Source organism: Salvelinus fontinalis, chromosome 17 (genome assembly GCF_029448725.1).
Source record: "Salvelinus fontinalis isolate EN_2023a chromosome 17, ASM2944872v1, whole genome shotgun sequence".
Classification (NCBI taxonomy): domain Eukaryota; kingdom Metazoa; phylum Chordata; class Actinopteri; order Salmoniformes; family Salmonidae; genus Salvelinus; species Salvelinus fontinalis.
This window is the reverse complement of record NC_074681.1, coordinates 11,293,789-11,320,093: the sequence shown is the minus strand read 5'-3', so window position 1 is coordinate 11,320,093 and position 26,305 is coordinate 11,293,789. Positions and strand designations below refer to the sequence as shown.

Below are 26,305 nucleotides of genomic sequence, written 5' to 3'. Positions count from 1 at the left end.
ATACATGTCAGTAATTGTGAAAAAATTTAGTTTAAATGTATTTGGTGAAAGTGTATGTAAACTTCCGACTTCAACATACAGTACCAGTCAAAAGTTTGGACACACCTACTCATTCAAGGGTATTTCTTTATTTTTTTTTTTTACTATTTTCTACAATGTAGAATAATAGTGAAGACATCAAAACTGTGTTAAACAAATAAAAATATAAATAAAAATCCTTGAATGAGTAGGTGTGTCCAAACTTTTGACTGATACTATATATATATTTGCACCCATCTCAGTGAACTAATCCATAGTGCAGGACTAGACTAAAAGCAAATTTATGCTTGATCTGAAAATGTGGTCAGAGGCTCCATAAGGACGTTTTGACGCAATTGCAGAGCCTCCAGAGGCACGCAGAGGACATATCAAGCTCCGTACTGAATCGCCATGCGCCTCCCAAATGTTGTAACAATGCGGAGGCCTCTGTATAGCTCCACAATGACATGATTGGTTGACGGTAGGTGGGGGCAGTAAATCCTTCATAAATAAAAACGACCTTCCTTGACAACTACCTTCACAACAGCTCTGATCAGCGCAAGAAGTATGAATGCCCTAATTTCTGCTGGGGCCTTATCACCTTAAAAGACTACCTTGCCTGCGCACAAATGTAGGCATATAAATGTGCCCATTTGGAGATCTGATAGCATTTCTGACTGGCTTAATCCACCACCACTAATGCATTTCAAAATAATGTTTTCTTCACCTCAAACAGCAAGCAAATGAAGTCTATTTTTACATCCATTGAGAATTACAGTAGTTCCTCAATGTATTTGAAAAAATCTCCCTTTCGAAAGAGAAAAATGTCATGCTCTGATCCAGTGGAAACGTCATAAAATAGGCCTACCTGATTACTTCTTATCAGTGCTTGACTTGGACTGAAATAGGTTCCGGTACTCATTTTGAGTTTATATTTAGGTGCAGGAGCTCCACGACACTTTGAGCTAATATTCTATAAAAGGAACAGGAGCTCAAGCAGTGTAAAATTTGAGGTGCCGATACTCAGCTCCGGTGAGCTCCTGCCAAAGTCAAGCACTGCTTCTTATCCCTTACGCAAATAGCCTACACTTGTGTCTGTCCCGAGCTCACTGGCGGGAAACTCTGAGGGCCCAAAATATTTTCTACAATGTTGCAAGTTCGTTAGCCAAGCTTCAGGCTGGACCCAAGTTAATACATTGTTTTAAGTTAGTTGCAGACAGACCATGCGTAGCCAATGTGATATAAAGGATATTTATTTTTATCAGGATATTTTGTACCTGCAGGCTGTAATGTTTTTATTTGTTGGCTTTATGTAGGCTATTTTTACTTAGTTGGCAATGGCAATCGAAGTTAGTTTTTAGGTTTTTATCTTTCAGTTAGATTTGGATAGAATTTTGATTAACCACATGACAATGATTTTGAGATATGAAGATGTTATTATAAATTAAATGAAACTGTTACACGAAAATGTGCACATGAAAACCATAACTGGCATACAGATCGGTAGAAATGGTAAGATAAATTGGCATTCTACATGAGAAAGGTTGCCGACTCCTTATGTAGCCTTTTATGGCAACTTGAGGAGAGTAATGGGAGAATCTGCGAAAGCCAGAAGGAGCAGGCGGATAATGGTTGGGCCAGGTTGAGTTTTTTCCCCTTCTGGTTATCTAGATATCTGGATCCCTCTTGAGGCATTTGTGCCTTAGTTCAGCAAACAGTAAGCTTAAAGCGTCCGACAAGCTCAATGCATATAGTTGATTTTATTAAAACCCCATATATCTATATATGGAAAAATACACTTTAAAAACGTTGACCAACTGATTTAGTCAGTGACAGCCCTAGTTTACTGACAATGGTCATATTCAGCGGGTGTTGTACGTTCATAAATTCATCAGTTATTCTGCACTCTGGCACACTCAGAAGAGAGTGCTCTGAAATCAGAGTAGATAGCCAGAGTGAAATTGTGAACGCAAGAGATATGCTAACTGGATAACAGTTGTTCAAGTTCTTGCTAGCTGACCAAATGACACTTGCATCTCTAGCTGTGTATAGGCACCGAAAAATGATATGAGGGTAAAAAGTCAGTCACTCACCCACTCCTCCAGTGGCATGACATGACATCCTTCTAGCAGCTAGCTAGCTAGCTAGCTACCTATCTAGCTAATTTTAAGCTCAGTGTTTTTAGCTTGCGTTATGACTGACTTGTGATCATTATCGTTGTTAGTTTGATTGTATTGACATTCCTAGCCTTAGTTACATCCATTTCTGTCCAAAATATTAGCATTGACATGAAATCAGTCAAAACCCATCAAAACAAGACACAGTATCAATAACAAGATGAAACAAGCTTAAACGAGCCACTTGCGATTCCCCACATGGCAGTTTCTTGTTATTCTTACTAGCAATCTGGCCATCCAGAAGCACGCACAAGATTTTCTTGACATTGTCAGTCAACAATGATTAGGTACACTCGCAATGGCCACAAGTCCACCGATTATGGCATCATTGACTTGAATGGGGAGACCCGTTATATTTATTCTTATTTCTATGGTATGTTTACCTAATTGGAAAAATGCAGGCAGTTGTGTGGCAAAGTCACTCGGGGAGTGACAACCGAGTCGACGTTAGGAGCTGGCACTTGCTCCAGATGTGTGTCCACTACTTTCCAGAGTGACTAATTTAAGAACCATCCTGCTTGTGCTGTTGAGTGGGTTGACATGAGCAGGGTTGGGTAGGCTACTTTCTAAATGTAATCTGTTACAGTTACTAGTTACCTGTCCAAAATTGGAATCAGTAACGTAACTTTTGGATTACCCAAACTCAGTAACGTAATCTGATTACATTCCGTTACTTTTAGATTACTTTCCGCTTAAGAGGCTATAGAAGAAGACAAAAATGTATGTTACCAATTGAATGACATCTATTGCAGGATAAATTCATGTTAAAGTTTACATAGCTGGCCATATATGAATGTTAAATGTTACTTTATGGGTTGGTTATGAAGGCTTTTTCTAACCCATTGCTTTCTACTACATATAATAATATGATTAAATTACTTTTTTACATTCAAAACCAAAGCCTATCAGAATTCCAGTCATTCCAATAAATGTTTTACCCCTTGATCTTCAAGAATAGGACTTGGAAATATGAAAATATAGATTAGCCAAATTGTTTAACCTGAGCAGCACCTCAAAACTAAGGATTTATTAACCAGCCCTACTCTGTTGTTTATGATTTTGTTGTCATGGAGGACTGATTGGGCTCATTGATTTGAGTTGAAAAATAAATGATGAGCTCATGGAATGGCATGCTTTGAGCACTACTGAATAAGTGCTATTTACATGTGAAAAAGTTATGTCATATCCTGCATTTGCTATAGGCCCATTGTTTACCTTTTTGTTGGTGACACTTTGATATCATGATAATATGCAGCTGTTTAAAGGGAAAATCCACAGATGAAACAATAACAAAATCATTGCCCCGCCTCTATTTTGGTAAAAAGCTGAGGAATGGGCCTGGAGAAATGTAACCACTCTCAGATTAATAGACAGAGCTAAGGACTGACCATCCATTATATAAAAAAGATTGTTTTAGCCCTGTTATGAGGCTATACAGTGTTTCTTTACATTTACAATGTTTACAAACATTGAAATAAAACATGGTTATATTTTGGGTTATCATGAAGTGTGACAGTTGAACTAAGCTCATGAGGGATTTCTAAGTTATATTCTTCAAGAATCAATGGCTATATATATATATATATATATAATTTATAAGCCTGAAAATGGATGCAGCAACTACAGATTGCCCCTTTAAGTCTATCAAAGGTGTGCAAGTTTAATCATGTGTCCGTTAGGCCCATGGATTTTCTTTTTTATCAGCATGAATTAGATTGAGCAATAAAAGCCCCACTTTTATTCCATAGACTGGGATCCGCACTATGCAGCTGTTGCAAGAGCGCATTTTTCACTGGCTGTCCACTGGTTTCATTTGATTGATAGGCAGCTTAAACTTCTTGAATTCAACCATTATTGGGTTCAAATACACATTTAGATTTGTGAACAGCCATCCACAACAACCACAACCCGTAAGGTGCAAATAGCTAAATGAGAGAGCAGCAGTGTGATTCACATCAATGCGCTATGTAGATATCAATAAAGTGATATCCGTGTAGCCGTAGACTACACCACTGCTGTCATCCTTACCTCCAAGCGTTTATTCAAGTTGGATCTTTGGATGCCGACAGCAGTCGCACCACTGGAAAACATAGCTTGGACTGTAGCCTACAAAAGCCTATTCCTGCGCTTTTCCCACGATCCATCAAACACATGTGGTGTGTCATCATAGTGATCTCTGACTTGTGGTCTGACTCGCTCAGGTGGAACAAACTGAAACGTGCACCTTTTTTCAATGCTGATTTGAATGTCATTGAGAAAACAGAAAAGTGTTAAAGATTTTTTTTACACAAACGTCCTTTCTGAATTGAAAAGTAATCCTCAAAGTAATCATCTAGTTTTTCAAAGGTATCTGTAATCTGATTACAATATTTTTGCTTGTAACGTAACAGATTACAGTTACCGGTTTTTGTAATCCCTTACATGTAATCCGTTACTCCCCAACCCTGGACATGAGCCATCTCTTAAATTTCCACAATGAACCGTTAGAGCTGTTTAATTCCCTCTCTTTAGGTCCTGTGTGGCTCAGTTGGTAGTGCATGGTGCTTGCACCACCAAGGTTGTGGGTTTGATTCCCACCTGGGACCAATGTGGAGAAAGTATGAAAATGTATGCACACTAAGTCACTCTGGAAAACCATAGTCTGTGTTCATATGCAATGGACAAAGTCCTATCCTGAGGATGGGATGCTCCAGGGTGTGAATGGATGACATCAGAGAATTTGTTTAGATGCTGTTAACTTGACTGATCTGATTTTAACCAGGTCTTATCTGTCTAGCCATCTCAATGGCTCTGGATCCTTGGAGAGCGAGCGTTTCTTGTTGATCAACTGATGTTTTGAGTGATTGAGATAATGAGATTTTTGGAACTGTATGGGTCATCCTTTGAAGTCTCATATGGGGGCTATTGAAACTGTTGTTGTTCAATGTAAGCTAGGAGGTTTTTGCAGCACCCATTAAGTGTTTAATGGGTGTTTGTTATGTTTAGAGCTTGTGTTATTGTTTTGTTTAATTTATTTGCACCAAAGAAAAACATTTTAAAAATGGTGTACAGGTGTGGTTATATGAACACCACACCACATAAGTATATCTCCAATTTTACCTTGAAAATAGGCTTGGATTGGGGATGAATGATTTGCAAGTTTTTGCAACTACTAGTCTGATCAATAAGAACCTAGTCAGTCTAAAGTCTGAGATATTGGACTATTGGTTATAACAAAATGATAAATAAATCACATTTTCTTGGCATTTCAGATTGGAAATCTAGTGACCTTCAGTTGCCAGACGTTTTGTTCAAAGTTGTCAGATAGCATAGATCAAGCAAGCCTCACATGTCTAGCCATGAATGTTTGATTTGACAGTTGGCTTCGTGACCGGTGGTCTTTTGGTGTGTCAGTCAGTCAGAACGATCAATCAGACAAGCAGCATCACCATCAGTCAAAACAAGATGACAGAAAAACTACCATGGTAGCTAACTATACCAAAATAAGAAACAGAGGTAAAAACAACATACAATTGTGAATACTACATATTCTATAATTGATTAAATTAGATATTGTTTGCTATGTTAATATCTAACATTATTCAGTCACATCACTCATATTAACACTCTCTTCTTGAGTGTGGGCGCTAGCTAGCTCGCTAATGTTAGCTAACTGATCAATGCCACTCACTGCCAGTAAACTAACCACGATCGAGTCGCACTTCTGTGTCTCCCTGAGTTGCTTAACGTAACTGTTAACGTAAACTAGCTAAATGAAATTGAAAGGGCAGTTTCTTACCGAGAGGACTCTTCAGTAAAGCCACCGTCTTGGAGCCGTACTTTGCAGAACAAGACCCCGTTGACAAAGGGAACAGAAGATAGTTCATCCAACTCGAAATCTACCTTAAATTTGAATTTATTTTTCTTCATCATAATGAACGACATTGTTAACCTAACTAACGTTAGTTAAAGTAGCTAACTAGGCTAGCTAGCTAGTGAAAACTGGTAAATAATGTACGTCGGGTCGTTAGCCACAGCTCAAGCTTCTTGAGTCTCTTGACTGTGACTTCTTCCACACTTGCCAGCCTGTAACCTAACATAGCAGGCGGTAAAAAAAACAGGCTGACTGTGACAGCTCAGTCTGCTAGCGATTGTCGGTCAATTCAAATACTTTACGCTCCAGTGCCTAGCTACCCCTAGTTGTTACTGGCTATAACCATTGGCCATAACCCATAATGTATGTGACGATTAAGGAAATTCTCAATTTGTATGGAGGAGGAAACGCTTACACCGCGTTCTATTCCGATTGGTGTAAATGCTGCATTTTTTTCCATTTGACCAATGACAGCAATATATGGTTTCTGATGGATTTTCCTTAGATACGTTGTAACAAAATAGAAACAAACAACAAGTAGCCCACTACTGTAACAAAGGATGGCCAGTTGTTTTCAAATGAACAATTTTAACACTGATTTAAGATTTTAACAAATGTATGATGAGATTAGGCTATAATTGCCTACATCATGAATTAAATGTAGGTTATCTATACATTAGTATGTTCATTGATTCGTTGTATTTTTTTTTCATGATGTGGTAATTTTTTTATGGTAGTAACTGCACAATCCAATTGCATATGCATTATATAATACATTGTCTCCACCTTCCATCCCAACCCCCTTCACAGCTGTCGCTCCTGAATGAATATCAACAAAGGCTTATTATGGCTGATGTAAACGTCTATGCGTGTCGTGCACATAAATCATGTATCATCCTCGATGTGGTAACAATTCTCCGTGGTGTTTCATATCTTGTAGAGGTAAGTTAGTATAATTCATAAACAGAAATCCACAGTCTCTATTTTTCAGTTTTTACAAATCATTAAATACACTGAGTGTACAAAACATTGATCCCTTTTACCTGTGCTTAGCTCCATTAGTGGCTGTTAAATCCACTTCAATAAGTGTAGATGAAGGGGGGGAGACGGGCAAAAGAAGGATTTTGTTCCTAATGTGTTGTGCACCCAGTGTATATGTCCTTTGATTTGGAAGAATACGGCCTTACTGAAAGTACAACCACAAGTAAAATGGGGTTAGTTACCAGTATCTTTGGTACAACTGACCTACCTTATCATTACCAAAAGGACAAAGGACCTATGACGCATTTGCTCCATTGTTTACATTTGTATTGGTGGCTCACTCTATTTAAGGGTGATGTGGAGTGTGGGTTCAAATCACAGAAAATAGAGTGTGCAATTGGGACTGAAGAACATTGTAAAGTCATTGTAAAGAATCAGATAAAATTACTCCGAATTTCTACTTCATTAGCCTATCCAATTTATAGCCTATATAATAACTATGGCTATCTACTCCGATTTCAGAGCACGCTCGTCTGAGTGTGGCACAGCGCAGAATAACTGAGGAAATGAGGAATGCGCAACACCTGTTGAATATGACCGGTGTCAGTAAACGTCGGCAAAAAAAACGTTATTAAATTGTTGCCAGCAGCATAGTTACAGTCACAAACGCTCTAGATAACATGAAAATAGCCTAGCTAGCTCTGCTGGGGCGAGTAAAATGGTCAGAGTGAGGTGTGCTCTCGTTTGTGTCTGGAAGTAGCTAGCAAGCGAGCCAACTTTAGCCAGTTAGTTTGGGTGCTTGACTGCCGTTGTGATGTCAGAACGCTCTACTCCGAGAGCGAAACGCTCTGAATTTATGAACGGACAATCTGACAACGCTCTGAATTTATGAACGAACAATCTGACAACGCTCTGAATTTATGAATGGACAATCTGACAACGCTCTGAATTTACAAACGCCCTAAACGCGCCGTGGCAATCCAGAGAGAATTTACGAACACACGATGTGAATCCATGTTCAGTCATTGGCGGTTCCATCTTCCATCTACCCAATGGTATAACGCCACCTAGTGAATAATGTTGATATCTTCATAGCTTTAATTGGAAAACTTTCCCCATTCCTGCCTCTAAATTCTAAATGATCGTGAGATCATTTGAGGTCCAGACAAACAGACTATATAGACTTCAGATAATTAATTGAATATCCTATGGACTACACTTTACATTTGCCAAAGCCTAGAGATTGAGGCAGCACTAGAGATAGTGTCACTGACCGAATCTTCTACCAGACCGTAAATTGAAACATTTTGTAAATGTCCATGCCAAGTTTCGGTTCCAACGGGTCATTGCTGTAGCCTACAGAATATGTCATCTTGGTTTTTTAAAAAGTTATAAGATAAAGGATTCACATGCGGGTATAAATTATCACTTAAGGACAAGAGGACACACAAGCGAGTATAAATCAGTCAACATTTAAGTCATCTACTTTTTGAAATTACAGCCTGATTGCATCGGTGAATTCAACGTCAACTGCGCTCCTTTCGTGTCTCTAGTTGACAACGCGCAGCGGAGGGAAAGTGTACAGACACTTGCCACAGTCCTAGCTAGGCTACTAAAATAAGGCTCTAATGTAATAGGCATTAGTGTGTAAGGCACTAAGGCACCTGTGTGTAAGGCACTAATGTAATACTGCAAATAATGTGACAAAGAAATGAACTTGTTCTCGTGAATACAAAGCGTTATGTTTGGAGCAAATACAACACAGCACATTACTGAGTACCACTCTCCATATTTTCAAGCATGGTGGTGGCTGCATCATGTTATGGGTATGCTTGTCCTCAGCAAGGACTAGGGAGTTTTTTAGGTTAAAAATAAACAGAATAGATCTTAGCACAGGCAACAACCAGGTTTAACTCTAGGATTTTACCTGTGCTTAGCCCCATTCCATTTATTTTTCATCCTGAAAAACTCCTCACTCCTTAATGATTTCAAGCATACCCATAACATAATGCAGCCACCACTATGCTTACAAATATGGAGAGTGTTACTTAGTAATGTGTTGTATTGAATTTGTCCCAAACATGACAATAAGTATTCTGGACAACAAGTTAAGTGCTTTGTCACATTTTGAGGAGTATTACTTTGGTGCATTGTTGCAAACATGCATGTTTTGGAATATTTGTATACTGTACAGCTTTTCTTCTTTTTTTACTCTGTCAATTAGGTTCTGGAGTAACTACAGTGTTGTAACTGTAACTGTTTTAAAGTCAGCATTTGCCTCATGGGGCTCCCGAGTGGTGCAACGGTCTAAGGCACTGCATCTCAGTGCTAGAGGCATCACAACAAACGCTGGTTTGATTCCAGGCTGTATCACAACCTGCTGTGATTGGGAGTCCCATAGAGCGGCGCACAATTGGTTCAGCGTTGTTAGGGTTTGGCCTGGGTAGGCTGTCATTGTAAATAAGAATTTGTTCCTAATTGACTTGCCTAGTTAAATAAAAAATTGTAATATTCCTGAGTGATTTCCTTCCGCTCCGGCAACTGGTTTAGGAAGGGTGCCTGTATCTTTGTAGTGACTGGGTGTATTGATACACCATCCAAAGTTAAATTAATACCTGCACCATGCTCAAAGGGATATTCAGTCTGCTTTTTAAAATGTATTTACCCATCTAGCAATAGGTGCCGTTCTTGGCGAAGCATTGGAAAAGCTCCCTGTCTTTGTGGATGAATCTGTGTTTGAAATTCACCGCACGACTGAGGTACCTTACAGTAGTCATTCAAAAAATCATGTTAAACACTATTATTGCACAGAGTGAGTCCATTCAACGTATTATGTGACTTGTTAAGCACATTTTTACTCCTGAACTTATTTAGGCTAGCCATAACAAAGGGATGTAATATTTATTGACCCAAGACATTTCAGCATTTCATTTTTCATTAATTTGTATACATTTCTAAAAACATAATTCCACTTTGACATTATGGGATATTGTGTGTAGGCCAGTGACAAACAACATCTCAATTTAATCAATTGTATATTCATGGTGTAACACAACAAAATGTGGAGAAAGTGAAGGGGTGTGAATACTTTCTGAAGGCACTGTTTTCAACAGGAAATGTCTCTGCGCTCTTTACAGAGTGAGACAACGCCCCTAATAAATCTAATTCTATACAACGCAAGCCATTGTATATAGTATATGACTATTAAATAGGCCATCTCAGTTATAAAACACGTTAATAATAACATTGACAGATAAGGTTATTATCACACTACAGCGGCGCACAATTGGCCCAGTGTCGTCCGGGTTTGGCCGGGGTAGACCGTCATTGTAAATAAGAATTTGTTCTTAACTGACTTGCCTAGTTAAATAAAGGTTAAAAAAAAAAATGTTTAAACTGCACAGCCAGAGGCTCTCCTAGCATAGATCAGTATAGGCAACCCCCTTCGCTTTGTTTGCCTCATTCCTTATTATACCACGCCCTCAATTTGACTGCAGCCTCATGAGTGGATGTCAGGCTATTTGCTGGATTTGCAGCATTATTTACAGGGAGTATGGAGCTGTGTCAGATCGTCGTCACACATTTCGGTAATCGGTGTTTTTCTTGTCGCGAACGGAGATAATTACAACGAGCGACTGATTAAGACGACAGACCGCATACCAATGGCTATCTTTTCCCAAGCTGTGGTTTTCAATATTGCTATGCATTCAATTTTCTGAGAAACATAGCCAAGGCCCTATCTATTACCTCTTTTCCAACCGCAACAATGTATCAGGTTATAAGAGGACTTCTACTAACGGACTCCCGATGCTGGGATCCCGACAGTCAAAGGTCATACCAGGACCTGTTCGATAAGCTGGACACCAACAAGGATGGGAAGGTGGATGTTGCCGAATTGAGAGCAGGCCTAACCGCAATGGGCATATCATTCCGCAAAGGTGCAGCGCAGGTAAATGCACATGCAACGAAGAGCCATTATGTTCTATTTCCAAGCAACCTATTCAATTATTATTATATATAGCTCAATGGTTCAATTGGGAGTGGGACATTAGCCTGGGTGCCAGTTCGTTTTCTGCTCTTTTACCAACTCCTTATGGAATTGTCATGCAAAACATTGGCTTTACAATGATAACGGTGTAGGCAAAAGCACAAACAGATCTGGGACCAAGCTAGTGGGACATATGGGTAGCAATTAAATAAACATATGACGTTCTCATTCCCTTAGACTATTCATCCATTCACTGTAGGGCATTTTCCTGTAGTATATGCATGTGTCCTGTAAATAGAACAGTACTTAGTTTATATAAAGTTCTATCTGAACTTTAGTCTTGCAACCAGTTCCTCCCCTGTCACGTGTCATATCCAGGAGAGATAGAGCAGTAGTGTTACAGTGCCTGGGGTTATCAGAGCAGGCATGGACCTGTATCTACACATTCTCAGAGTAGAAGTGCTGATATACACTCTTAGAAAAAAGGTGCTCTCTAGAACCTAAAAGGGTTCTTTGGCTGTCTCCATAGGAGAACCCTTTGAAGAACCCCTGTTTGTTCCAGGTAGAACCCTTTTGGTATCAAGTAGAACCATTTGGGTTCAATGTAGAACCTTTTCCACATAGGGTTCTGCCTAGAACCGAAAAGGGGTTTACCTGGAACCGAAAAGGGTTCTCCTATATAGGGACAGCCAATGAACCCCTTTGGAACCTTTTTTTCTAAGAGTGTAGAATTAGTTCAGCCTTTTCGATCATAATGAATAGGACTATCTGGACAGATGGGGCCCTGATCCTAGATCAGCACTCCTACTCTATGCTTTGTGGATACAGGCCTGGGGCTGGTTTAACTTGCGGGACGCACAGGTCGGTTTCATCGTCAATATGACATCCACAGAATAGTTAATCACTTTCATCACTAGACTTTTCTGTCATCGATCAATGTTGCACTAGTTCTCAGAGAATTAGTCAACACTGAGAACTAGTGCATCATTGGTCGAAGGAGAGAAAAGGCTACTTCCTCCACAGTACCAGGGAATGAAAACAGATCTTTTGGTATCTGTTACCAGCTACAGTGGAACATCCCATTGACTTCGCCATCTCCAGACAGTTTGAAATATTCATTACCGTTCAGTATTCAGTCATGTGCACAACATGCTCTTGCAGCTCCACAGTTACATCAACTCTATAACAATACACAGTTTAGGAATGTTATACTGTTCCTGTCTTTGTCAGGGTGTGATCTTGTGTGATGACTAACCTTGCAGAGTAGCTTGCTTCATAGGCAATGAAGGGTTAAACTTACTACAGTGAGGCAAATAAAATAACCCTCTCATTTGTGTCTGCACAGAAGATTGTATCGTCCGGTGACAAAAACAAAGATGGAGGGCTTGACTTCAACGAGTTCAACAAATATCTGAAAGAGCATGAGAAGAAACTGCGCCTTACGTTCAAGAGCTTGGACAAAAACAACGACGGTATTATCATTTTTATACGAAACTTTTATTTGAATAGTTTAGAAGAAGAACAGTACATGATGAGACCTGTCAGAATGACACGATTCTCATAACAGTGTAATAATATCACTGTTATAAAGCAACAAGGCATGATAGAACAAGCATCATACTTAACAGCATTTAGCTACAGAATGTACTTTAACTACACATTGAAATGTCTCCGTCATTTCCTCCAGGGCGCATCGATGCCTCTGAGATTAAGCAGTCCCTTGAAGAGCTGGGCATGGACATCACCCAGGAAGAGGCCCAGACCATCCTACAAAGGTTTTTCCTCATAAATCACTCATTGCTTGCATTTTGTACTCTAACCCAGGGCTGACAATAAATCAATTTTACATTGAAATCGCAATATTGACATGTGCAGTATCCATATCGCAAGAGATCCATATCGCAATATTTAGAAACTCATGTCAGCCGTGGGTAATGTCCGCTTTTATAGTTTACTCCATGTTTTTCTCTTGCAGCTGTTTCCCACACACAACAAGCTCTGCTCCATGTCACTTAAGCAGTGCAGTTCCTCCATGCTGTTAGATTTACTATACATTTGCATGCGGTTCTGTTGGGTCAAATGCAGTCAACCGATTGGTCCAAACCAGAATGATGCTGCTTTCCACTTTGCTTCTTAATAGAAGTTATTCTATTAACAGTATTAGTCAAATGTTTGGACACACCTACTTATTCCAGGGTTTTTCTTTATTTTTAAAATTTTCTACATTGTAGAATAATAGTGAATACATCAACACTATGAAATAACACATATGGAATCATGTAGTAACTAAAAAAGTGTTAAACAAATCAAAATATAGTTTATATTTGAGATTCTTCAAAGTAGCCACCCTTTGCCTTGATGACAGCTTTGCACACTCTTGGCATTCTTTCAACCAGCTTCATAAGTTAGTCACCTGGAATGCATTTCAATTAACAGGTGTGCCTTGTTAATATGTGGAATTTATTTCCTTCTTAATGCGTTTGAGGCAATCAGTTGTGTTGTGACAAGGTAGGGGGGTATACAAAAGACAGCTCTATTTGGTAAAAGACCAAGTCCATATTATGTCAAGAACAGCTCAAATAAGCAAAGAGAAATGACAGTCCATCATTACTTTAAGACATGAAGGTCAGTCAATCTGGAAAAATTTCAAGAGCTTTGAAAGTTTCTTCAAGTGCAGTCACTAAAACCATCTCTCTTGAGGACCGCCAAAGGAAAGGAAGACCCAGAGTTACCTCTGCTGCAGAGGACAAGTTCATTGGAGTTAACTGCACCTCAGATTTCAGCCCAAATAAATTCTTCACAGAGTTCAAGTGACAGACACATCTCAACATCAACTGTTCAGAGGAGACTGCGTGAATCAGGCCTTCATGGTCGAATTGCTGAAAAGAAACTATTACTAAAGGACACCAATAAGAAGAGACTTGCTTGGGCCTAGAAACACGAGCAATGGACATTAGACTGGTGGAAATCTGTCCTTTGGTCTGATGAGTCCAAATTTGAGATTTTTGGTTCCAACCACCGTGTCTTTGTGAGACGCAGAGTAGGTGAACAGATGATCTCCGCATGTGTGGTTCCCACCGTGAAGCATGGAGGAGGAAGTATTATGGTGTGGGGGTGCTTTGCTGGTGATACTGTCAGTGATTTATTTAGAATTCAAGGCACACTTAACCAGTATGTCTACCACAGCATTCTGCAGCGATACGCCATCCCATCTGGTTTGCGCTTAGTGGGACTATCATTTGTTTTTCAACAGGACAATGACCCAACACACCTCCGGGCTGTGTAAGGGATATTTGACCAAGGAGAGTGATGGAGTGCTGCATCAGATGACCTGGCCTCCATAACCACCCGACCTCAACCCAATTGAGATGGTTTGGGATGAGTTGGACCGCAGAGTGAAGGAAAATAAGCCAACAAGTGCTCAGCATATGTGGGAACTCCTTCAAGACTGTTGGAAAAGCATTCCTCATGAAGCTGGTTGAGAGAATCCTAAGAGTGTGCAAAGCTGTCATCAAGGCAAAGGGTGGCTTCTTTGAAGAATCTAAAATATATTTTGATTTGTTTAACACTGTTGTGGTTACTACATGATTCCATATTTATTCTTTCATAGTTTTGATGTCTTCACTATTATTTTACAATGTAGAAAATAGTAAAAATGCAGAAAAACCCTTGAATGAGTCCAAACTTTTGACTGGTACTGTATATTATTCCAACAGTTTACCTAAGTGTTTAGATTGTTATTTGCACGTCAAATCGCAATTGAAATATTTGATGAAAATATTTGCCCATATCGTGCAGCCCTACTCTAAGAATTTAGATTCAACTAATCAGAAAAACATTGATTTGTTGAATCAGTGTTAGTGCTGGGCTGTTGGCTTAAGCAGATGCAGATTGGCAACCAGGCTAGTACTGTTACTATCTTGCTCTGTGATCTCATATCCTGCCTGTGCAGCATGGACATCGATGGCACCATGATGGTGGACTGGAACGAGTGGAGGGATCACTTCCTGTTCAACCCTGCCCATAACCTGAACGAGATCGTACGCTACTGGAAACACTCCACGGTCAGTGGGTCACCCAGTCCTAGTGCGCACACACGCCACACACAAACACAGCACACACACGCCACACACAAACACAGCACGCACACACATCCATCTCTTGAATGAATGAAGGAACTTGATGGGTGTAAGCAATAATATGGGATAAAAACTCCTGTCCTATTTTTGAAATCAATAAAGGGCCATTAATAGTTCAGATTGTGATAATGTTTGTGTCTGTCTTTGGGCCTTGTAATGTAAATGCACTGACCAACAGCCTCACCACAGTGCTCAAATAATAAGAAACATATTACCTAAAGCAGCCTCCAGATCAAGCAGTACAGTGAATGTAGGCCTTCTAGAATATTCTCTGTAATTGTAACGATTGTCCTCCTCCTCTTCTTCCGAAGAGGAGGAGTAGGGATTGGACCAAAGCGCAGCGTATGTTGAATCCATATATATTTATTTACAGACGAAGACGAAACACGAAAAACACTTGAATAAACTACAAAACAAATAAACGATGTAGACAGACCTGGACTTGAGAACTTACAATAAACAAAGAACGCACGAACAGGAACAGACTACATGAACCACAAACGAAACAGTCCCGTGTGGTAGACATACAGACACGGAAGACAACCACCCACAACAAACAATGTGAAACAACCTCCCTATATATGGTTCTCAATCAGAGGAAAACGTAAAACACCTGCCTCTGATTGAGAGCCATACAAGGTCAATTAAACCTGACACTTAACATAGAACAAACAACACAGACTGCCCACCCAGCTCACGTCCTGACCCAATAAACACAACTATACAAAAGGAAAACAAGGTCAGGAACGTGACAGTAATAGCCGTTTAACTGTCAAACTGTGGAGTACAATGCTGTTTCCACTTTGACTTTGACTTTGGACTTTTATCAGAAAAATGTACAGTTTTTGCTTATCTCCAGTGGGGTTATCTTGCAAAGTTTATTTCTAGCAAATAGTAAGCGGCTTCCATAACGTACTGTTGAGACTACCTGCTAAAAGGGTATTACTGTTACTGCTTGTGTCACTGTTTGTGGTGGGATACAGATATAGTATCTTCATTTGATCACTCTGTTACTGAGAATTCAAATGAGCTTAGTGATTTCCATAAATTCACTGAACACCTCTCTCTCTCTCTCGCTCAAACACTAAAGCACCACACATAATAAATGTCCTACTACTGCGACATTCAAAGGTACAAAAATGTCTCTGAAATGCAGCCATACACATCAACAACCTCTGTTATATATAGTTTAATAACAAGATATATATTGTTCTCCCCTACGACATTCAAGTATATCCAAAATGGACCTAAACTAAAGCCTACAGTCGTGGCCAAAAGTTTTGAGAATGACACAAACATTAATTTTCACAAAGTCTGCTGCCTCAGTTTGTATGATGGCAATTTGCATATACTCCAGAAGGTTATGAAGAGTGATCAGATGAATTGAAATTAATTGCAAAGTCCCTCTTTGCCATGAAAATTAACTGAATCCCCCCCCAAAACATTTCCACTGCATTTCAGCCCTGCCACAAAAGGACCAGCTGACATCATGTCAGTGATTCTCTCATTAACACAGGTGTGTAAGTGTTGACGAGGACAAGGCTGGAGATCACTCTGTCATGCTGATTGAGTTCGAATAACAGACTGGAAGCTTCAAAATGAGGGTTGTGCTTGGAATCATTGTTCTTCCTCTGTCAACCATGGTTACCTGCAAGGAAACACGTGCCGTCATCATTGCTTTGCACAAAAAGGGCTTCACAGGCAAGGATATTGCTGCCAGTAAGATTGCACCTAATCAACCATTTATCAGATCATCAAGAACTTCAAGTAGAGCGGTTCAATTGTTGTGAAGAAGGCTTCAGGGCACCCAAGAAAGTCCAGCAAGCGTCTGGACCGTCTCCTAAAGTTGATTCAGCTGCGGGATCGGGGCACCACCAGTACAGACCTTGCTCAGGAATGGCAGCAGGCAGGTGCATCTGCACGCACAGTGAGGCGAAGACTTTTGGAGGATGAACTGGTGTCAAGAAGGGCAGCAAAGAAGCCACTCCTCTCCAGAAAAAACATCAGGGACAGACTGATATTCTGCAAAGGGTACAGGGATTGGACTGCTGAGGAAGTCATTTTCTCTGATGACTCACCTTTCCGATTGATTGGGGCATCCGGAAAAAATCTTGTCCGGAGAAGACAAGGTGAGCTGTCATGACAACAGTAAAGTATCCTGAGACCATTCATGTGTGGGGTTGCTTCTCAGCCAAGGGATTGGGCTCACTCACAATTTTCCCTAAGAACACAGCCATGAATAAAGAATGGTACCAACACATCCTCCGAGAGCAACTGTTCCCAACCATCCAGGAACAGTTTGGTGACGAACAATGCCTTTTCCAGCATGACGGAGCACCTTGCCATAAGGCAAAAGTGATAACTAAGTGGCCTATGGGAACAAAACATCGATATTTTGGGTCCATGGCCAGGAAACTCCCCAGACCTTAATCCCATTGAGAACTTGTGGTCAATCCTCAAGAGGCGGGTGGACAAACAAAAACCCACACATTCTGACAAATTCCAAGCATTTATTATGCAAGAATGGGCTGCCATTAGTCAGGATGTGGCCCAGAAGTTAATTGATAGCATGCCAGGGCGGATTGCAGAGGTCTTGAAAAAGAAGGGTCAACACTGCAAATATTGACTCTTTGCATCAACTTCATGCAATTGTCAATAAAAGCCTTTGACACTTATGAAATTATTGTAATTATACTTCAGTATTCCATAGTAACATCTGACAAAAATATCTATAAAAATAACTTTGTGAAAATTAATATTTGTGTCATTCTCAAAACTTTTGGCCACTACTGTACTGTAGACTATCAAAACTAATTTCCTGTTAAAAATGATCACTTAAATTATTATTTTTTTAAATCAAATTGTCCTGCTGGAGGATTATTTTACTCATTTGACAAAACTGGCCAAATGAAGATACTACATATGTAGCAGGTGTTGGTAGACAGTTTCAGTACTGTATGAGAATAGGCCTGCTGGTTGGGGAGGTAGCAGTCTGGTTAGGCCTTGGCACTGTATTGACCACATCTGTTACTTACTATAGCTCGAAGGTTATCTTTGGGCAATCTGATGAAGAATGGGAAGTTGGAACAACATGAAAGAGCGACTGAACAGTTTACTATAAGAATACATGTATTGATCATACAGAATTCCTGTCAGTTTGGCACCTGTTCAAGCTAATATTTTTTATTCACCAGGTGCTGGACATAGGAGAGAGCATTGCCATCCCTGATGAGTTCACTGAGGAGGAGAAGACCTCGGGAGGCTGGTGGAAACAGCTGGCTGCCGGGGCGATGGCCGGGGCGGTCTCTCGCACCGGCACCGCCCCCCTGGACAGGGTGAAGGTCTTCATGCAGGTAGAGCACCTGAAAGGTTGTCACAGTCTGACCACTCTATGGAGGCCGAAAGTAGACCGCTTTATATGATTTAACATCTATCTATAACCCTTATCACAAACCTTACACATTTAATTTAGAGTTTTTCTCTTATACAGTTTTTGAGGCCTACAACCCTTTACAAAGTGAAGTGTTGGAGACAAAGTGAAAAGCACTACAGGAATGCTACCTACCCATTAGTATTGTATAATCTACAACACCTGTGGTTGTGATTCAGGTCCACTCCTCCAAGTCCAACCGGATCACCCTGTTGGGAGGATTGAAACAGATGATTAAGGAAGGGGGCGTGGCCTCACTATGGCGAGGGAACGGGATCAACGTGTTAAAGATCGCCCCTGAGACCGCTATCAAATTCATGGCCTACGAACAGGTTGGACACTTTTTCATATCTTTACTGTGATGGAGGTAGACAATAAGAGGTAGACCTAGAGAGAAAGACACAGTGACATATGGAAAGCAGGAAGAAATGAATCAAACGATAGCGAGGAAAGGAAACATTAATGAAATAGGAAGATAGACAGCGAGAGGGAAGACAGACAGAGAAGGAAAGGGAAGACAGACAGAAACAGAGGGAAGACGGACAAAGACAGAGAGGGAAGACGGAGGGAAGACAGAGAGGGAAGACGGACAGAGATAGAGAGGGAAGATGGACAGAGACAGAGAGGGAAGACGGACAGAGACAGAGAGGGAAGACAGAGAGAGAAAGAGAGGGAAGACAGACAGAAAAAGAGATGGAAGACAGACAGAGACAGAGGGAAGACAGACAGAGAGGGAAGACAGACAGAGACAGAGAGGGAAGACGGACAGAGACAGAGAGGGACGACAGAGAGAGACAGAGAGAGAAAGAGAGGGAAAACAGACAGAGAAAGAGAGGAAAGACGGACAGAGCGAGAGAGGGAAGACAGCCAGAGAGGGAAGACAGCCAGACAGCGGGAAGACGGACAGAGCGAGAGAGGGAAGACGGACAGAGCGAGAGAGGGAAGACGGACAGAGCGAGAGAGGGAAGACAGCCAGACAGAGAGGGAAGACGGGCAGAGCGAGAGAGGAAAGACGAACAGAGCGAGAGAGGAAAGACGGACAGAGCGAGAGAGGAAAGACGGACAGAGCGAGAGAGGGAAGACGTACAGAGCGAGAGAGGAAAGACGGACAGAGCGAGAGAGGAAAGACTGACAGAGCGAGAGAGGAAAGACGTACAGAGCGAGAGAGGAAAGACGGACAGAGCGAGAGAGGAAAGACGGACAGAGCGAGAGAGGAAAGACTGACAGAGCGAGAGAGGAAAGACGTACAGAGCGAGAGAGGAAAGACGGACAGAGCGAGAGAGGAAAGACGGACAGAGCGAGAGAGGAAAGACGTACAGAGCGAGAGAGGAAAGACGGACAGAGCGAGAGAGGAAAGACGGACAGAGCGAGAGAGGAAAGACTGACAGAGCGAGAGAGGAAAGACGGACAGAGCGAGAGAGGAAAGACGGACAGAGCGAGAGAGGAAAGACGTACAGAGCGAGAGAGGAAAGACGGACAGAGCGAGAGAGGAAAGACGGACAGAGCGAGAGAGGAAAGACGGACAGAGCGAGAGAGGAAAGACGGACAGAGCGAGAGAGGAAAGACGGACAGAGCGAGAGAGGAAAGACTGACAGAGCGAGAGAGGAAAGACGTACAGAGCGAGAGAGGAAAGACGGACAGAGCGAGAGAGGAAAGACGGACAGAGCGAGAGAGGAAAGACGGACAGAGCGAGAGAGGAAAGACGTACAGAGCGAGAGAGGAAAGACGGACAGAGCGAGAGAGGAAAGACGGACAGAGCGAGAGAGGAAAGACTGACAGAGCGAGAGAGGAAAGACGGACAGAGCGAGAGAGGAAAGACGTACAGAGCGAGAGAGGAAAGACGGACAGAGCGAGAGAGGAAAGACGTACAGAGCGAGAGAGGAAAGACGGACAGAGCGAGAGAGGAAAGACGGACAGAGCGAGAGAGGAAAGACTGACAGAGCGAGAGAGGAAAGACGGACAGAGCGAGAGAGGAAAGACGGACAGAGCGAGAGAGGAAAGACGGACAGAGCGAGAGAGGGAAGACGGACAGAGCGAGAGAGGAAAGACGGGCAGAGCGAGAGAGGGAAGACAGCCAGACAGAGAGGGAAGACGGGCAGAGCGAGAGAGGGAAGACGGGCAGAGCGAGAGAGGGAAGACGGACAGAGCGAGAGAGGGAAGACAGCCAGACAGAGAGGGAAGACGGGCAGAGCGAGAGAGGGAAGACGGACAGAGGAAGCGAGGGAAGGTGGAAGAAAGGGTAAATGTTTTGATAGTATCTCTGTGTTGTCTTTATGATGTATCTCCTGTCAGTATAAGAAGCTGCTGACACCAGAGGGAGGGAAGGTCCAGACCCACCAGAGGTTCATGGCTGGCTCTCTGGCAGGAGCCACGGCCCAGTCGTCCATCTACCCCATGGAGGTGAGACCACCCACTGTCACTTTCAGGTCTCTGGAATTCATTTCATCAAGTATTCTATTAACATTCCAAAGACATTTCCGTCTACTGCGGTCAATTTCATCAAGTGGCATTCATGAAACATTTTTATCTTGGTGAGAGAGAAAGGCTAGTTCTCAGAAATACAGTGAGCTCCAAAAGTATTGGGATCGTGACAGATTTTTTTGTTGTCGTTTTGGCTCTATTCTCCAGCACTTTGGATTTGAAATTATGCAATGATTATAAGGTTAAAGTGCAGACTGTCAACTTTAATTTGAGCGTCTTTTCATCCATATCTGGGGAACCGTTCAGAACCGTACAGCACTTTTTAGGGGACCTAAAGTATTGGAACAAATTCACTTGTATGTATAAAGTAGTAAAAATGTAAGTATTTGGTACCGTATTCTCAGCACGCAATGACTACATCAAGCTTGTGACTACACATTTGTTTTGGTTGTGTTTCAGATTATTTTGTGCCCAATAGAAATGAATGGTAAACTTTTGTGTCATTTTGAAGTCACTTTTATTGTAAATAAGATTTGTAAATACCCCTAAGACATGCTAACCTCTCTCCATTACAATAACAGGGGAGGTTAGCATTCCCCCAAGACATGCTAATCTCTCACCATTACAATAACAGCGGAGGTTAGCATTCCCCCAAAACATGCTAATCTCTCACCATTACAATAACAGCGGAGGTTAGCATTCCCCCCAAGACATGCTAACCTCTCACCATTACAATAACAGGGGAGGTTAGCATTCCCCCCAAGACATGCTAATCTCTCTCCATTACAGTAACAGGGGAGGTTAGCATTCCCCCCAAGACATGCTAATCTCTCTCCATTACAATAACAGGGGAGGTTAGCATTCCCCCCAAGACATGCTAACCTCTCACCATTACAATAACAGGGAAAGGTAGAATTTTTGGGGGGTATGATCTTTGTGCGTCTAACTTTCTCATTCATCATTATCCGTAGTCATGGTAGCATCCACATTAATGTAGAAGTGTTTCGAAATATTATTTTCTTAATCACAATAAAAGTAACTCCAAAATGACACAATACATTATTTACCATTAATTTCTATTTGGGTACAAAGTAATCTGAAACACAACCAAAACAAACAGCAAATGCATCCAACAAGTTTGTGTAGTCACAAGCTTAATGTAATCATTGCGTGCTGTGAATATGGTGGCGCAGTGGTCTAGGGCACTGCATCGCAGTGCTAGCTGCGCCACCAGAGTCTCTGGGTTCGCGCCCAGACTGGGCTGGGTTGCGCCCAGGCTCTGTCGCAGCCGGCCGCAACCGGGAGGTCTGTGGGGCGACGCGCAATTGGCATAGCGTCGTCCGGGTTAGGGAGGGTTTGGCCGGTAGGGATATCCTTGTCTCAGTATGTAAAATGTAATAAAATGTATGCACTCTACTGTAAGTCGCTCTGGATAAGAGCGTCTGCTAAATGACGTAAATGTAATATGGGACCAAATACGAAACTTATGACTACTTTAATACACATATAAGTGAATTTGTCCCAATGCTTTTGGTCCCCTAAAATGAGGTGACTATGATAAAAATACCCTAAAATTAAAGCTGACAAGAGTTTAAAAAAGTGAATTTACATTATTAAGTAGTAGATGGTTTTATTAGTCAAATATTTATTTCAGTGCTGCTGTAACGGCTCTCTTTCGGTGAGTGAGTTGACCAAGGCGCAGCGGGTTGTGAATACATAATGAACTTTATTTAACAAGACGAAACTAAACACACGAAGAACACTTGAATAATTTTACAAAACAACAAAACGAACTAGACAGACCTAAACTATGAACTTACATGAAACGAGGAACACATAAACAGGAACGACCGAACGAACGAGACGAGACAGTACCGTGTGGTGCAACAAACACAGACACAGTGACAATCACCCATAAACAAACAGTGAGAACAACCTACCTTAATATGACTCTCAATTAGAGGAAAACGCAAAACACCTGCCTCTAATCAAGAGCCATACCAGGCAACCCAAAACCAACATAGAAACGGAAAACATAGACTGCCCACCCAAAACTCACGCCCTGACCATCACACACATAAAAAACAACAGAAAACAGGTCAGGAACGTGACAGCTGCTGACAGTAAATAGGTGAATTTTGTATGTCCTTCCATCAATAAAGTAGTAACAGATACATTTTGATTGTCATGTATAACCTCAGTCATTGTATCATTTCAAATCCAAAGTGCTTGAGTACAAAACAATAACAACAATTTTCACCGTCATAATACTTTTGGAGCTCACTGTAACTTGAACGTAAAAGTTGAAACAAGAGTGCAATTCTTTGTGTTGTTACTATGTATTCATGACAAATAAGCTACGTAAAAAGGCTCAAACTTCTGTCCCGCTAGATAGTGGCATTAGATGGCACACCATTCATTTTGGCTTCTCGTAAAGCAGTGCATTTACACGGTTACTCACCCATTTGTAGTCTAAATAAAATAAGACACTTATGTTTTATCTACTCTCTCTCTCTCTCTCTCTCTCTCTCTCTCTCTCTCTCTCTCTCTCTCTTTCTCTCTTTCTCTCTTTCTCTCTCTCTCTCCTCTCTCCTCTCTCCTCTCTCCTCTCTCTCCTCTCTCCTCTCTCCTCTCTCCTCTCATTCCTCTCTCTCTCTCTCCTCTCTCTCCTCTCTCTCCTCTCTCTCCTCTCTCCTCTCTCTCCCCTCTCTCTCTCTCTCTCTCTCTCTCTCTCTCTCTCTCTCTCCTCTCTCCTCCTCTCTTTTTAGGTCATGAAGACCAGACTGACTCTGGGGAAAACTGGCCAGTATAATGGAATGTTTGACTGTGCCAAGAAGATTCTGAGGAAAGAGGGCATCAAAGCCTTCTATAAAGGCTACACTCCCAACATGATAGGCATCATTCCCTATGCTGGCATCGACCTAGCTGTTTACGAGGTCTGCAGGCTGACGATTCATATCACTGAGTCAATGCTATTCCTCATTACAGTAACACAATGATTTACAGTTCACTGACATGTATTACTAAAACAGAGAATTCCATCATCTTGGAAGTTTTTCAGCACTCAAGAATTAAATCCAGTGAATCCACTGAATTGCATTTATCTAAATGAGGGAAGGCTTACAACATTAATGTGACCACTGTCTGAACACAGATTTCCTGTGGTGGCAGTCACATCCCTAAATGATCCTTGTTGATTACCCCACCCTGTGTTTGTGTACCCCAGAGCCTGAAGAATGCCTGGTTGTCCAGCTATGCCAAAGACACGGCCAACCCTGGCATCCTGGTGCTGTTAGGATGTGGCACCATCTCCAGCACGTGTGGCCAGCTGGCCAGCTACCCCCTCGCCCTGCTCCGCACACGCATGCAGGCGCAAGGTAATACATGACAATCAAAATGCATCTGTTACTACTTTATTGATTGAAGAGGAAAAACAATGGACGTACAAAAATCACCTATTTACTGTCAAAGCTCTCCAGCAGCACTGAAATAAATATTTGACGAATAAAACCATCTGCTACTTAATCATATAATTATTTTTTTTACTCTATGGTTAACAGAGATAATCTGATTGCCATGAGAGAGAAACTAAGTGCAAACCTGAGGTAGTGAGTGTGAACAAACGAACCTTTTATTTTACTCCTGCGTCCTTTCTTTCACTATCTGTTTCACAGCAACTCTGGATGCGTCAGACAAGTCCACCATGAGTGGGCTACTGAAGGGGATCCTGGCTAACGAGGGGTTCTTTGGACTCTACCGGGGTATCCTGCCCAACTTCATGAAAGTCATTCCTGCTGTGAGCATCAGCTATGTGGTCTACGAATACATGAAGACCGGCCTGGGGATCTCCAAATGAGGACTGATCCATCTCTGGATGATGCAGGGATCGTGAGATAGGCTGTTAGATCGTTAGATCTTTCAGACAGTCAACCAGGTTTGTGTTGCACATAGACTTCTATGTTCTCGCGTAGCCAAACATCGAGATCACGTTCGCTCTGGGAGTCTCGCAAGGAGAGGCTAAGGCTCGTTGGAACTGGGCCATATCAGTAAAACTCCCAAAATGACGTTCACCCCTTTACCGCACAGAGATATGAGACATATCCAACACATAAGATGGTGCAATATAACTGAGAAGAACTGCATTATGGGTCTTACACTGTATAGGGGGAAAGGAAACGGTATTCAGGTGAACACTGTTGAGAGCTTTGTCTAAAGTATTTTCTGTTCTTCTGTAATATGAAGTACCCCATGTGCACGTAAGAGATTACATTATTGTTTAAGTGTGCCTTACCCTCAGTTAAATATCATAATTGTATGTTTTATTTGGTTGGTTTTTATTCATGTTTTTACACTTTCAGTGTAATTTACAACAGCCTCAATGCTATGTTTTTCATGTGTTTTTTCCCCATATGTATTTCCATTGTTGTTCTTGACTGTTAAACTGTATCCCTAGCAAAATATTTATAGTTACAAACTTGCATGCAAATATTGCCTGTCAATCATGAATGGAGCCGAGGGAAAGTCTTGAAAACGGAAATTCAATCTGTTAATACTGGAATTCAGAATAATCCCACCCTTGTCACACACACACACACACACACACACACACACACACACACACACACACACACACACACACACACACACACACCTGCAGTTCAATACACACACACACACGTGCATACCATGCACGCAGTTAACATTTACAGTTAGACCAATTGTTATTATGTTGCCTCAATGTCTTAATTATGTTTGAGTATGTAATACTGTTATACCTGAATCGGTTGACATTGTGAGCGATGCATGAATGTTCTCACTGAGCTCACAAAGCTTAGACTGAAAGAAAAGCATTGCATGTGTTATGGGTCAATACAAGTGTTTACAGACAGTTGTCCAAGAATCAATGTTGACAATGGAAAGGATTGGAGTGCTCCCATTGCAAAGGCTAATCCTCTGCTGTGTGCAATGCTGTGTGCATGGCGCCATCTAGAGGGTTTACAACAAACGCAGTGCAAGTTTGTGAATGCTGTGTCCGCAAATTATGAAATAGAAATTTGTCATTTCTAGATGATTCAAACTTCTTTTGACGTAATCGATCGAACGCCATGAACCTGTTTGAAATAAAACAAAACAGAAAACAGTGCTCGCAGAACTTTTATTTCTAGGCTATAGAGCTGAGGAGGGCTACTACTACTACAAATGGTAAGTGGATGTTTATCATGTTCTTTCAAGAATATAATATGTTTTTAAAGGCTCTGGCTATTTGTATAGGAGAAACCCTCGGTTAACCCTCATGTT

General features: G+C 41.4%; 2 protein-coding genes across 2 annotated transcripts in view; one reads left to right on the top strand and one right to left on the bottom strand.

The window, feature by feature from the left end:
- The window catches only part of LOC129813689 (EEIG family member 2-like), a 37,944-nt gene extending 31,519 nt beyond the window's left edge, over positions 1 to 6,425 (bottom strand). Inside the window, exon 1 of the mRNA XM_055866106.1 lies at positions 5,974 to 6,425. Coding sequence (XP_055722081.1) covers positions 5,974 to 6,119 — 146 coding nt within the window. The 5' untranslated portion in view covers positions 6,120 to 6,425. The remainder of the gene's footprint in view (positions 1 to 5,973) is intronic.
- A 4,071-nt stretch (positions 6,426 to 10,496) lies between these two features.
- On the top strand, positions 10,497 to 26,145 carry LOC129813687 (calcium-binding mitochondrial carrier protein SCaMC-1-like). The gene is made up of 10 exons (XM_055866101.1): positions 10,497 to 10,978; positions 12,363 to 12,489; positions 12,705 to 12,792; positions 14,970 to 15,081; positions 18,351 to 18,509; positions 18,766 to 18,918; positions 20,879 to 20,986; positions 23,776 to 23,943; positions 24,234 to 24,384; positions 24,682 to 26,145. Exons 1-10 carry the CDS (start codon positions 10,796 to 10,798, stop codon positions 24,861 to 24,863), a joined length of 1,431 nt encoding a protein of 476 aa, XP_055722076.1. The 5' UTR covers positions 10,497 to 10,795; the 3' UTR covers positions 24,864 to 26,145.
- The last annotated feature ends 160 nt before the right edge of the window (positions 26,146 to 26,305 follow it).